Source organism: Microcaecilia unicolor, chromosome 9 (genome assembly GCF_901765095.1).
Source record: "Microcaecilia unicolor chromosome 9, aMicUni1.1, whole genome shotgun sequence".
NCBI lineage: Eukaryota > Metazoa > Chordata > Amphibia > Gymnophiona > Siphonopidae > Microcaecilia > Microcaecilia unicolor.
The window spans coordinates 172,392,020-172,404,671 of NC_044039.1; the positions used below are offsets into that span (position 1 = coordinate 172,392,020).

The following is a 12,652-nucleotide window of genomic DNA, read 5'->3' on the forward strand; positions in this document are numbered from 1 at the left end:
AGCATACTTCTCGATACCCTGTCCTCACTTGGATTCCAGGGCTCTGTCCTTTCCTGGTTCTCTTCCTACCTCTCCCTCCGCACCTTTAGTGTTCACTCTGGTGGATCCTCTTCTACTTCTATCCCTCTGCCTGTCAGCGTACCTCAGGGTTCTGTTCTTGGTCCCCTCCTCTTTTCTATCTACACTTCTTCCCTTGGTTCATTAATCTCATCCCATGGCTTTTCCTACCATCTCTATGCTGATGACTCCCAAATCTACCTTTCTACTCCTGATATCTCACCTTGCATCCAAACCAAAGTTTCAGCGTACTTGTCTGACATTGCTGTCTGGATGTCTCAACGCCACCTGAAATTAAACATGACCAAAACCGAGCTTCTCATTTTTCCCCCCAAACCCACCTCCCCACTCCCCCCATTTTCTATTTCTGTTGATGGCTCTCTCATTCTCCCTGTCTCCTCAGCTCGTAACCTTGGGGTCATCTTTAACTCTTCTCTCTCCTTCTCTGCTCATATCCAGCAGATCGCCAAGACCTGTCGTTTCTTTACAACATCCGTAAAATCCGCCCCTTTTTTTCCGAGCACTCTACAAAAACCCTCATCCACACCCTTGTCACCTCTCGTTTAGACTACTGCAATCTGCTTCTTGCTGGCCTCCCACTTAGTCACCTCTCCCCTCTCCAATCGGTTCAAAACTCTGCTGCCCGTCTCGTCTTCCGCCAGGGTTGCTTTACTCATACTACCCCCTCTCCTCAAGTCGCTTCACTGGCTCCCTATCCGTTTTCGCATCCTGTTCAAACTTCTTCTACTAACCTATAAATGTACTCACTCTGCTGCTCCCCAGTATCTCTCCACACTCATCCTTCCCTACACCCCTTCCCATGCACTCCGCTCCATGGATAAATCCTTCTTATCTGTTCCCTTCTCCACTACTGCCAACTCCAGACTTCGCACCTTCTGTCTCGCTGCACCCTACGCCTGGAATAAACTTCCTGAGCCCCTACGACAAACCTATGTATATCCTTTCTACAGCAAGCATTAGCAGTAAATTTGAGAGACCGAGATCATACTTGACATGCCCTGATTTAGAAGTGAGGTTCATTACAGTTATGGAATGTGCAAAACTAAACAATATTCCAGGCTTACATGTAACTAACCAACCCAATATTGAAAGCCTACATTAAACACCTGATATTTTAAAATTTTTATCAGTAAATTTCTAATCGTGCCTGATGGAGGAAAAGACTTCAGTTAAACTGTTGTGTTGACTTAGATATTTATCCAGCAACTGGTAACTACCATCATAAGTCATAAAAACCTCTACCTCCCTTTAATTTCCTAATATTTTACTTAATTCACCAATTTTTGTTTAAACTTTTTAAATATTTTCTTTTTATACAGACAACTGCAGTATGATGACTTGGCTAAACTAACAAATATCCAAACCAGGACACCAAAATAGAAAACAATAATCACAGAAAAGGCTACCCCAAGAGTATTAGTGTATATTCAAATTTTTTAATTTTTTAAGAATACCCTCAGAATTTCCACTCATTACTGCTAGTGATAATATCACTGCCTGGTGGTTCAGCACTTCATTCATCGGGTGATTTGTTATATATTTTTATACTAGAGAATGAAGGATATTTTTGGTATTTGGCTAAACTAATGCATTTCAAGACACTTTCCAAGATAAAGTACTAACTTTGTTGACTCTCTAAAGAATGAATGGCAACCAATTACTCACTTCAAACTCTAATATATTTTTTCTAATTCTGACACTCAATAGAAAGATTGCCTATCTCCTCTGAGCTACATATGCATCTATGTGCCTTTAAAAACCAGCCTCAAAATGGACGCAAACTTTGACACCCAACCTAAGGGGCCCTTTTACTAAAGAGCAGCAAGCACACAGCGGACTTGCTACGCAGTGATCTGGCACTACCACCAAGCTACTGCAAGAGCCTGGCACTAGTGCCTGCCCCCATGTGCCATTTCTGGCATGCCAGAATTTTAGGGGGGGAGGCTTATCAATAGGTTAACGTGGGAGCCCTTATCGCCTCCTAAAAATGTGGTGGTAAGGGTTCCCCTAGGAAATGGCCACATGGCAAGTAGTTAACTTACTGCATGGCCATTTCCTTTTTTTTAAAAGGCCTTTTAGCCACTGTGGTAAAAGGGGGCCTTGGCACATGGCAAACCTGTGCACAGATGCCACTGCAATGGTTCTTTTACCGCAGCTTGGTAAAAGGACCCCATCAGTGATCTGTTATAAAAATAATGCAGCAGATAATGTGAAGCAGTAAACACCACTCTTAAAACTCCTAGCAACTCCTAGCAGGGAGAAAAAGTGCAGCCTCACCCAGCAGCTTCCTCACTAATTCTTGAAACACATAGGACCAATTTCGCAACTCCCATGTGATGTTACCTTTATGTATAGTTTGTTGCATTCACAAATCTCTGGAAGCTACAAAAAATATTTTGTTTAACTTTTGAGGCAAAAAAAAAACCAAAACAAAACAGGGGATTAAGGAAAACTACTTCCTTAATCGCCTGTATAAAACCCCATTCAAAATGAGCACTCTCATTTAATACATGTGCGCCATACTGCTGATGCGAAAGCTGATGGGGAAGATTTTATATTTCCATTGTAAATCTATATTTACAGATCTATATTCCCATTGTAAAATCAATAACATACAGATACATTTTCATCCTGCTCTAAACACACCACCACTATTTCATCCTGCTCTAAATACACCAACACTACACTCCCTTGAAATCTCTGCATCCTGTTCTTCTCCATGTGTAAAGAGTGCCATTAATGCATCTATATATTTTTTTGGAATGGGCAGGAATGAACCCCCTCATTCTATAACAGAGTGTCTAAATTTAAGCGCCGTTTGTGCACTTAAATGTATAGGATACTATGATGCACACAGGGAAGTGTACTCCTGTTATTCTGTAATTACATGATAAAATGGCTTAGCACATAAATGTAAGAGAATGTGTTCACAGGCTGGTGTAAATGGGTGCACCAAATTAAGGCATTTGTATGTGTAACTTAATAAGTAGCCTGCATAAGTGTTGGCCGAGCCCATGACATGCTCCTTCCCTGTGAACACCCTCCCTTTGCAAACAGTAAAATTTCACATGTGGTTTTCAATTTGCACATTTTTATTCTAATTATTAATTAATAAGCTGCTATCATGCAAAGCACCTCAATAACTCATAGTATGTAAGTAAAATTTATGCAAAATTGGCTTTGCATAATCAATTTTGTGAAAAACCAAAATTGCATCTCATAGAACTTCACAGACTATTGTTTGGCTCAACATACCCGCATACATGTTTGGATCCTTTCAGGACCCTTATTAGTTCTCGCTGGAATGTGAAGTGGTTCCTGCCTACCTATAATATATATGAGCCAAGTGTGTGTGTTGGATTTGCTTTCTGGTAGATTGGTTGTGGTGATGGATAGTGTGAATTAGCTGAAAGCAGTTGTGTGCATGGAAAGCTTAGTTAGTTAACGTCCAGTGTACTGAGCCTTGAATCTTAAGTTAACTGTCCTTGTAGGAAGCATGTGTACAGGCTACAGGTTTTGCTGGCTGGAAAAATCCATGGAGTGAATTGGAAAGCTTGAGCAAAGAAAAGAGAGCACCCTCTGGGTACTTGACTACAGAAGAAAGTACTAAGTGGAAATATTCCGAGAGAGAGAGAGAGAGAGAGAGAGAGAGAGAGAGAGAGAGTGTGAGTGTATGGGTGAGTTTATGTGGACAGGGTCCCAAAATGGAGGGACTATGAGATTTAAGTCAAGAGAGAATAGGTGCCCAATATTTGGGAAGCTCTAAACCCCAACAGACTGACAATTATCAGAAGGGATCACAGGCACAGATGAAGGAGACAGAGAATGTATGAGTCCACAGTATATACTTAGTGCTGTATAACCTCCAAAATTAGAGTCTACTTCAGAGAGACACTTGCTTTTGTACCAATCTCCAGTAAAGTCAGTTGGAAAACCCCATATCGGGCTTCCTTGGAAAAGAATGTCTGAGTGCTCAGTGAAAGAGGGAAAAGACCTGGGAGACAAATAAATGTTCTGAGGGCCCTTTGGGGTACGAGATATCTGATGAACTACCCCAAGACAAGCTACCCTTACACGTTAAGTCCCTGTAGAAAAAAAAACTTTCAGGTGATTTCACAAATAGCAAAACATTGCTCAAGTTAGTGCATTAACCACAGTGCTCGTAGTGCTCGTTCATCATAAAGGGGGTTTTCCCCATCTGTTCCTACCAGAAAATATTTATTGAATACGTTCCTGTGTATTTCAAGAATTAGATGCAGCAGGAACTCAATTACCCTACCCTTGTTGTTCTTCTATCTTGCTGTTGAGAATTCAGCTCTTAATATCTAGATTATCAAGACTGGATATATCATGTTTTATTTTTTAACATTTTACTTTTCAAATTAATCAACTGAAATAAATATCTGCAATATTAACAAACACACATATTCCAGGACATTTGTTTAACATTCTGCAATTTATTACTGATAAACAGATTTACAATTATGAAACTGGACATTGGCTGGAGACTAATGTTTTCAAGTTAGAAATAAAAGTTATGTATATAGCTTTAGCATGGGTATCTTCTACTTGCCCACATAATTGTGGAAGAGAGAAGCATAACTGGAAAAGTAGTGGACTAGACTAAAGAGGCAAAAGTCAGTGGATATTGTCATGACCATCATGTTTTGCCTTAGCAGGTTAGTTCTTTTTAGCCCTGATCATTTCTTAGAAGGTTTCCTGCTTCTTTCTTCAGGTCTCCTTTCAAGCTGATGTCTATAACATCACTCAATTATCTTTGATTTCTTCTTCTGAATTTTTTCAGATTGTTGTTGTGCATACTCTTTCCATAGTATTATCAACTCCTATTTATAAGACTGTCCAGTTACATGGTTATCCCTGTCTATGCACAATTGTCCAGGTACATGGTTATCCCTATCTATACACAAGGCCAGTTAACACAGTGGTACACTGCTGTATCGAGATCTGATCCCTCTTCTAGGTATCCAGGCAAGAGAAAAACTCATCTTCGGTATCCTCAGTGTGCTGGTGAGATTCATTCTCTTTATGCTCTACCGGTCCTTCTTCAGATTCCTGCTCTGAGACCTGAATGTCAGCTCTGGTCTGGGCAATGATGCCATTTCCATTTTCTAGTCCATTTCCTCAAGTTAAATGGACTCAGCAACCTACCCTACTATGGAAGAAATATAAGAGTCAGCCAAAGCCCCTCCAACTGAAGAAGCAGCCATATGACTGATGAAGAAGCCCGGTAACCATGATGATAAAGAAACTGGGCTACCTACTCACAGCAAATGAGACCCTGCATTTTCCACTTTCTCAGTGACTATTTTTCTATTTGGGAGTTGATAGCTTTTGATTGGCTTAATAGCTTCCCACCTCCTCTTCTGTCATCCCTCTTTGGATATCAGGATAATATATAACTGAGCTAGTTCTCTGAGGACAAATATCTGGCTTCTCATGACTTCTAGGCCTTGATTTGCCTTTGAAAAGCCTAGCTGTATGTTATTATTTATTCAATAAGGTATTCGTAATTACTGTGGTCTCTGTATTTAAGTCTCTGATCCTATACCACTACCTAATTTGTACAATTATATTCAGTTGCTTCTTCCTGCCTCTCTTGAAACTCCATTTTTCATCAGATACAGTTGGGATCTTGACATAGTGCTATTGATTACAGACTGAGAAGTTAGGCTCATGCCTTTTAGCCATGCACAAAGCATGGCATATTTCAAAAACAGAAGAAAGGATGTGTCTATTGATACTGATATACCATCATGCCAATGCCACTGTTATGCCTACCTGAACTTCTCTGCCTCTCGACTCTATTGTAGTCACAGATCCCAGAGGTGCCTCGGCTTCGGAGCTCAAGCATAGTAACAGCAGAATCTTCTGTAGTGGATAAAGAGGATAGCTGCCTATTGATGCCATTGTGTGTATTAGGGGAGCTGGCTCCAGGCTGACATCGGGAGACAGAGGATTTTGAGGTATCTGAGAAGAAAGAGTGTGCATGAGATTGACTTGGAATGTCCTACAGAAAAAAGATGCTGCAGGTTTTCCAGTATCCTATCAGTGAATTTCATGTAAGCAATTCATTAGAAGTGGTCTACAAATAAACAATCAAAGGACCTTACAAGACAAACAAATTCTTAGTTTTCATTTTCATTTCCAAAACTATTTTCAGGTTTTAACTTTCCTCACCTTTTCAGAGATACTACATATTGTATCCCTAAATACAATGCTTTTATCCATGCATTAGATCAAACGCATGAATACTCACTTGAACTGGTATTTCCCTTGTTGCCAGTGATGTGCTACCAATTTCCTAGCAAGAGGCTCTGTTCAGGTCTGCTTCCATTGGTGAAAAACATTTATTTTCATAAAATAAACTAACAAGGTGCATGTTGGAGCCCTCTATAACCCCCTCCAGCCCATCACTACTTGCTGCTTATTTTTTTATATTAGTACTGTAATTATGGAGGTCACTGTATCTTTGAAATATGTAAAGAGATTATCCTGGGGTTGTTCCTCCACTAGTTTTGGTTTTAATCATCTAAGTATTAATCATTCCACTTTGGCCAGGATCCAAATAGATTTGAGAGTCAGTGAGGTTCAGTAGCAGGTGTTTATCCTCATTTTATATATTCTTAATCTAAGTAAAAAATGGCATGAATGAACCATTCCCTGCTCGTGACTCAGACCTCATGCTGTGATCCTCTACATGTTTTTTTGTGACATCATGTTCCCAAAAGGGGTCAGGTGGCAAAAACATAAACACCCCTACCCCTTCCCCCCACACACATACTTTGAAAAAAAAATTTTCAATCTCAATCAAAAGTCAAGAAAGAACCATTCTCTATTCATAGTTTAGGCTCTGTGCCTCTGATCCTCTATCAATTCCACTGACTTCAAACTTCTTGGAATAAACCTCCTTTATTAAGCCATTCTTTTAATGCCCGGAAGTTTCTTTCTGCTCCTTTGGGATTTCATATCAGTTGGAATAGAAGCCGGGACAGTGGCACCGTAAGCCTTCATTTGCAAATACCCTGGGAATTTTAAAAATCTATTTTATAGACACCCCCTCCTCCCCACATCACTCAAGATCTAGAAACAGCAGATTAGATGGTATGTATGCATAGCACAAAAGTGAACTGAACAACCAGGATCTAATCTCTTTCTCCTTGGTCCAGTTAGCAACCATATATTCTGAAGAAGGCCCAACCATTGTCTTGGAAAAGCAACCACAGTCCTTTGGCTAACAGCCATAAACCAGGGCTCCCTCCAGAACTCTGGACCCTAAATCAAATCATTAGGTATCTCCCTTGAGCACTGAACACAGCTCCCTGAATAACATTGCCTCTACAGTATCCCCAACCCCAGCCAATCTAAGGAACAGAAAACCTCTCTCTGGATTGACCAAGAACCTCTCACAAGTACATTGTACAGTAGTGTTTCCAGGCCACCAATCTTGGATTAAATTATTCTTTTAGTTGTTCTAGTTATGCTTGAGATGCTTTATATTCATGGAGAGAACCTTTGATTGCTTATTTCTACATCTGGGTCTAGGAACAGTTAGCATCATTGGGCACACAGTATTCAAGACGTTCTACCTGGAAAGGGCACTTAAATGCCTTTCCACATTCAATGTCAAAGTATCTGTCTTTTCAGAAACTATATTGTTCTCACTACAACCAAGAATCTCCATACTTTTTGGTCCTCCTCTTAGTGGAATCTTTTCAGTTTTCTCTTTTCAAAAGGCAACAGAAGAGATAAGAAAATAAGGTCAGATCCAGGGTCAATGACGTCAGTGGTATATTAAGTTAACTGGATGTCAAAAGCCATATTATATAGATAACACTGGGGTCAGATGACTATCAGGCTTATTTTCGAAAGAGAAGGACGCCCATCTTTTGACACAAATCGCAAGATGGGCGTCCTTCTCACAGGGTCACCCAAATCGGCATAATCGAAAGTCGATTTTGGGCGTCCACAACTGCTTTCTGTTGTCGGGATGACCAAAGTTCCCGGGGGCATGTCGGAGGCGTAGCAAAGGTGGGACTTGGGCGTGCCTAACACATGAGCATCCTCAACCCATAATGGGAAAAAAAGGGTGTCCCTGATGAACACTTGGACGACTTTACCTGGTCCTTTTTTTCTTATGACCAAGCCACAAAAAGGTGCCCGAACTGACCAGATGACCTCCCCTTACTCCCCCAGTGGTCACTAACCCCCTCCCACCCTAAAAAAATTTTAAAAATATTTTTTGCCAGCCTCAAATATCATACCCAGCTCCATGACAGCAGTATGCAGGTCCCTGGAGCACTTTTAGTGGGTGCAGTAACTTCAGGCAGACAGACCCATCCCCCCTACCTGTTACACTTGTGGTGGTAAATATGAGCCCTGCAAAACCCACTAGAAACCCACTGTACCCACATCAAGGTGCCCCCCTTCACCCATAAGGGCCATGATAGTGGTGTACAGTTGTGAGTAGTGGGTTTTGGGGGGCTCAGCACACAAGATAAGGGAGCTAAGTACCTGGGAGCTTTTTCTGAAGTCCACTACAATGCCCCCTAGGGTGCCCGGTTGGTGTCCTGGCATGTCAGGGGGACCAGTGCACTACGAATGCTGGCTCCTCCCATGACCAAAGGGCTTGCATTTAGTCATTTCTGAGATGGGCGTCCTTAGTTTCCATTATCGCCAAAAATCAGAAACAACCAAGTCTAAGGACGACCATCTCTAGGGACAACCTAAATGTCAAGATTTGGGCATCCCCGACCGTATTATCAAAATGAAAGATGGACGCCCATCTTGTTTCGATAATACGGGTTTCCCCGCCCCTTCGCTGGGACGTCCTGTGAGGACGTCCTCAGGAAAACGTGGGTGCCCCTTTCAATTATGCCCCTCCACGTAACTTTGTAAGTCTAAGTGTTTTGCACCCCTGAATGCTCATGGGGAAAATGCAAAGTGGAGTTGCAAAGGAACAAACACAAGCTCTAACTGATTGTGTTGACACTTGCTACCACTCTTGGCATCTTACTAGAATCTCAACTCATACAATAAAAAGTTTATATAGCTGATTATCATCCTCAAACATTGCTTCTTAGTTTTCTTCTCCACATGCACCTCAGAGACCTAGCAGAGAAAGGAAAGGCATGGATTTGGAACTTAGCTATAGTTACCTCTAAAGGGTTTGAAACTGCAGGAGGTGTAAATGTAAGCATCATTTGGTTGTCTGCATCTCTAGTATATATGCTTGCATGTACTGTGAAGGGCTAAAACATGCCAGAATTTATCATTGTCCCATATACAAGTGCCAGCATAGCCAACAAGTGTAAGGATGGGGAATGGGATCTGATACACTGCCTTTTTGTGGTTACAATCAAAGTGGTTCACATGTTATAGGCAAGTACTTATTTTGTACCTGGGGCAAGGGAGGGTTAAATGACTTGCTCAGAGACACAAGAAGCTGTGGTGGGAAGTGAACCCAGTTCTCCTAGTTCCAAGGCCACTGTACTAACCCATTAGGCTACTCCTCCACTGCATGCCTTATCACAGCCAGAGCTGGCCTTGACTGAACCACTGCTTAATCTGTTCAACTGTTGTACTCTGACAATCTTCTGAAATGAGACAGTCCATCAGTTTATTAAGGCTTTAGCTCTGGGCTGGCTTCCCAGAGTTATCAGTACAGTTCTTAACATTTCACCAGCCAGCCTGCCTCAGGCTGGATCCAACATGCAAAGCTACAAAAGTCAAAGTTAAACTTGGCCTACCTGGCTGTTGTGGTTCCGGTTCATAGGTATGCGGTAAGGGTATACGGAGTAGCCTTCACTCCTTCCTTCTGGGCCTTCTTAGCCTCACTCTGGCCCTGCCTTTTATAGTTCCTACTTTCAGCTCCACCCCTCTCAGCTCACTTCCTCCCTTGGTGGGGCTAAGGCTTTTAAGATGGCTCACAGCACCTAAAGGATCCTTCTTAAGAGTGAGAGGCAGTGTTCTGTATACCCCCTCACAGTGTTCTATGTACATATTTTATAAAATACACATAACTCATGCCTAAAAATAGGCATTCTCTTGATAAGCCTACATTTGAGGAATATACACCCCTGTATAATTATATAGGCACCTTTTTATTATTATTATTATTTGTAGCATTTGTATCCCACATTTTCCCACCAATTTGCAGGCTCAATGTGGCTTACATTTGCCGTAATGGCGGTTGCCATTTCCGGGTAACAGAATTACAATTGGTAATGCATACGTGGAACAGATAACGGTATACCTACATACATGGTAACATACAAGTAGCATAGCATGCTTGGAACAGAGAGGTAACATGGTAACATACAAGTAGCATAGCATATTTGGAACAGAGAGGTAATCAGTCAAGTGGTAAGATTCTATTTGTGTCTATGTCATGTGAAGTCCTGTTATTTAGTATTTAAGATGGATGTTTATGGTATGCCTTCTTGAACAGATCTGTTTTCAGTAGCCTTCAGAAGATAGTTAGGTCTTGCGTTATTTTTATGGCCTTCGGTAGTGTGTTCCATAGCTGTGTGCAGATGTATGAGAAACTGGTCGCTTATGTGGATATATATTTTAGTCCTTTGCAGTTAGGGTAATGGAGATTGAGGAATGTGCGTGATGATCTCTTTGCATTCCTAATAGGCAAGTCTATAAGGTCTGACATATAGGTCGGGGCTTCCCCGTGAACAATTTTGTGGACCAGGGTGCAAACTGTGAATGCAATTCGTTCTTTTAGTGGGAGCCAATGTAGTTTCTCTGTTAGGGGTTTGGCGCTTTCGTATTTCGCTTTCCCAAATATGAGTCTGGCTGCTGTATTTTGAGCGGTTTGAAGCTTCTTAATGATTTGTTCTTTACATCCAGTATAAATGGCATTGCAGTAGTCTAGATGGCTTAACACCATTGATTGTACTAGGCTGCGGAATACTTCCCTTGGGAAGAAAGGTTTAATTCTTTTGAGTTTCCACATTGAGTAGAACATTTTTTTTGCTGTATTTTTCGCATGATCTTCAAGTGTGAGATTTTGGTCGATTGTGACTCCAAAAATTTTTAAGCTGTCTGAGACCAGGAGGGTGTAATCCGGAGTGTTTATGGTATTGGTTTTGTTTGTATTATATTGTGATGACAGGATGAGACACTGTGTTTTTTCCGCGTTTAACTTTAGTTGGAATGCGTCTGCCCATTGTAATCCGTTGGGTTGGTCGTGAGCCCTTGGGCCCTGGCCGAGGCCAGCAGGGCGCCGACCCAGGCCAAGGGGAGACCGACCCACCACCGCACACCCCAGCTACACAATACCCCCTAAGCTACCCCTCCCCACAGTCCCTCAGGAAGAAGGGAAATAGGCATACAGGCGGGCCTCGCAGCCGAACCGGAACCCACGCACACAGAGCCACTCGTGCGAGCCTCACGGCTGAACTGGAACCCAATCACACACAGGGAGGGGTGAAAGAACCCAGAGGGCCCCAAGATGCCAGACACGCGCTGAACACCAGCAATAGGGCAGAGGGGGAAACAAAGGACCAGAGCAGGCCACGCCCAGCCAGGGGACTAGCGCAGGACAGGGGAACTAACACAGCAACCCCCCACCCCACCAGGGTAGGAGCCCCAGGCAGAAGCCAGAGGAACCAGACACAAAAGGAAGGCAGAAAGCCTTTGCCTCAAACCCACTGTAGACAGAGGCACACAGAACACAAAGATTTAAGCTTGTAGAGCCAGCAGAGAGAACGCCATAAATCAACAAACAATCAGAGAGAAGGCTTCCCCTCCCGAGAGGGAGCGGGGCCCATCCAACAAACACACTGGCAGAGGCAGGAACAAAACACTCAGGACCTATAGAGCAATTCTACCATACCATAAGCAGTCATTTCTACGAGTCACATAAGGAAAAGAAAAGCATCTTAAACACTACAGTGAGCACTAGAACATCAATTCACCTATTGTAAAATGAAACCAGACAGAATAGTACAGATCATAGATCCTGCACAGTCAATGCCAACTGAAAGCCATGTCTTTTTCACAAACACAGATACACCCTAATCCACTATAGAATAAGTAATCATAAACTTTCTATTTAGATAAAAATTAAACTGAACCCCCAATGCCAGACTCTGCATACAATGCAACACCACAGAAACAGAAACTGTCCCCTAGTACTGTGCAAAATATAAAGACAGCAGATGTAAATTTGAAAAAAAACCTAACAAGTACCAATCACCACTTTACAAATTAACAAATAGAAATAAAACAAATATAGAAAGTAAAATAATACCATTTTATTGGACTAATACATTTAGCTTTCAGAGGCCAAAACCTCCGTCCTCGGGTCAGTACAGTATAGTGCTGTTACAGTATCCTATCCTGACCTGAGGAAAGGGGTTTTGTTCTCCGAAAGTTAGTCAAAATGTATTAAAATTAGTCCAATAAAAAGATTACCTTATTTACATGTTCTATTATAAACATTTAACACATCTACAATACTTTATCCTAAAGCAAAAAAAATATATTTTATTTACAGTTTGTTGTCTCTGGTTTCTGCTTTCCTCATCTTCTTTTCACCGTC

The 12,652-nt window shown here is 41.8% G+C and overlaps 1 protein-coding gene across 3 annotated transcripts in view; it reads right to left on the bottom strand.

Annotated features, from left to right (window-relative positions):
* Window positions 1-12,652, bottom strand: part of SLC35F4 (solute carrier family 35 member F4) — a 195,684-nt gene that overhangs the window by 85,180 nt on the left and 97,852 nt on the right. For 2 of the 3 annotated variants that reach the window (XM_030214666.1, XM_030214665.1), the window contains exon 2: window positions 5,878-6,066. The exons of the other annotated variant lie outside the window; for it this stretch is intronic. In XM_030214666.1, coding sequence (XP_030070526.1) covers window positions 5,878-6,066 — 189 coding nt within the window. The remainder of the gene's footprint in view (window positions 1-5,877; window positions 6,067-12,652) is intronic. 3 annotated transcript variants of the gene reach the window in all.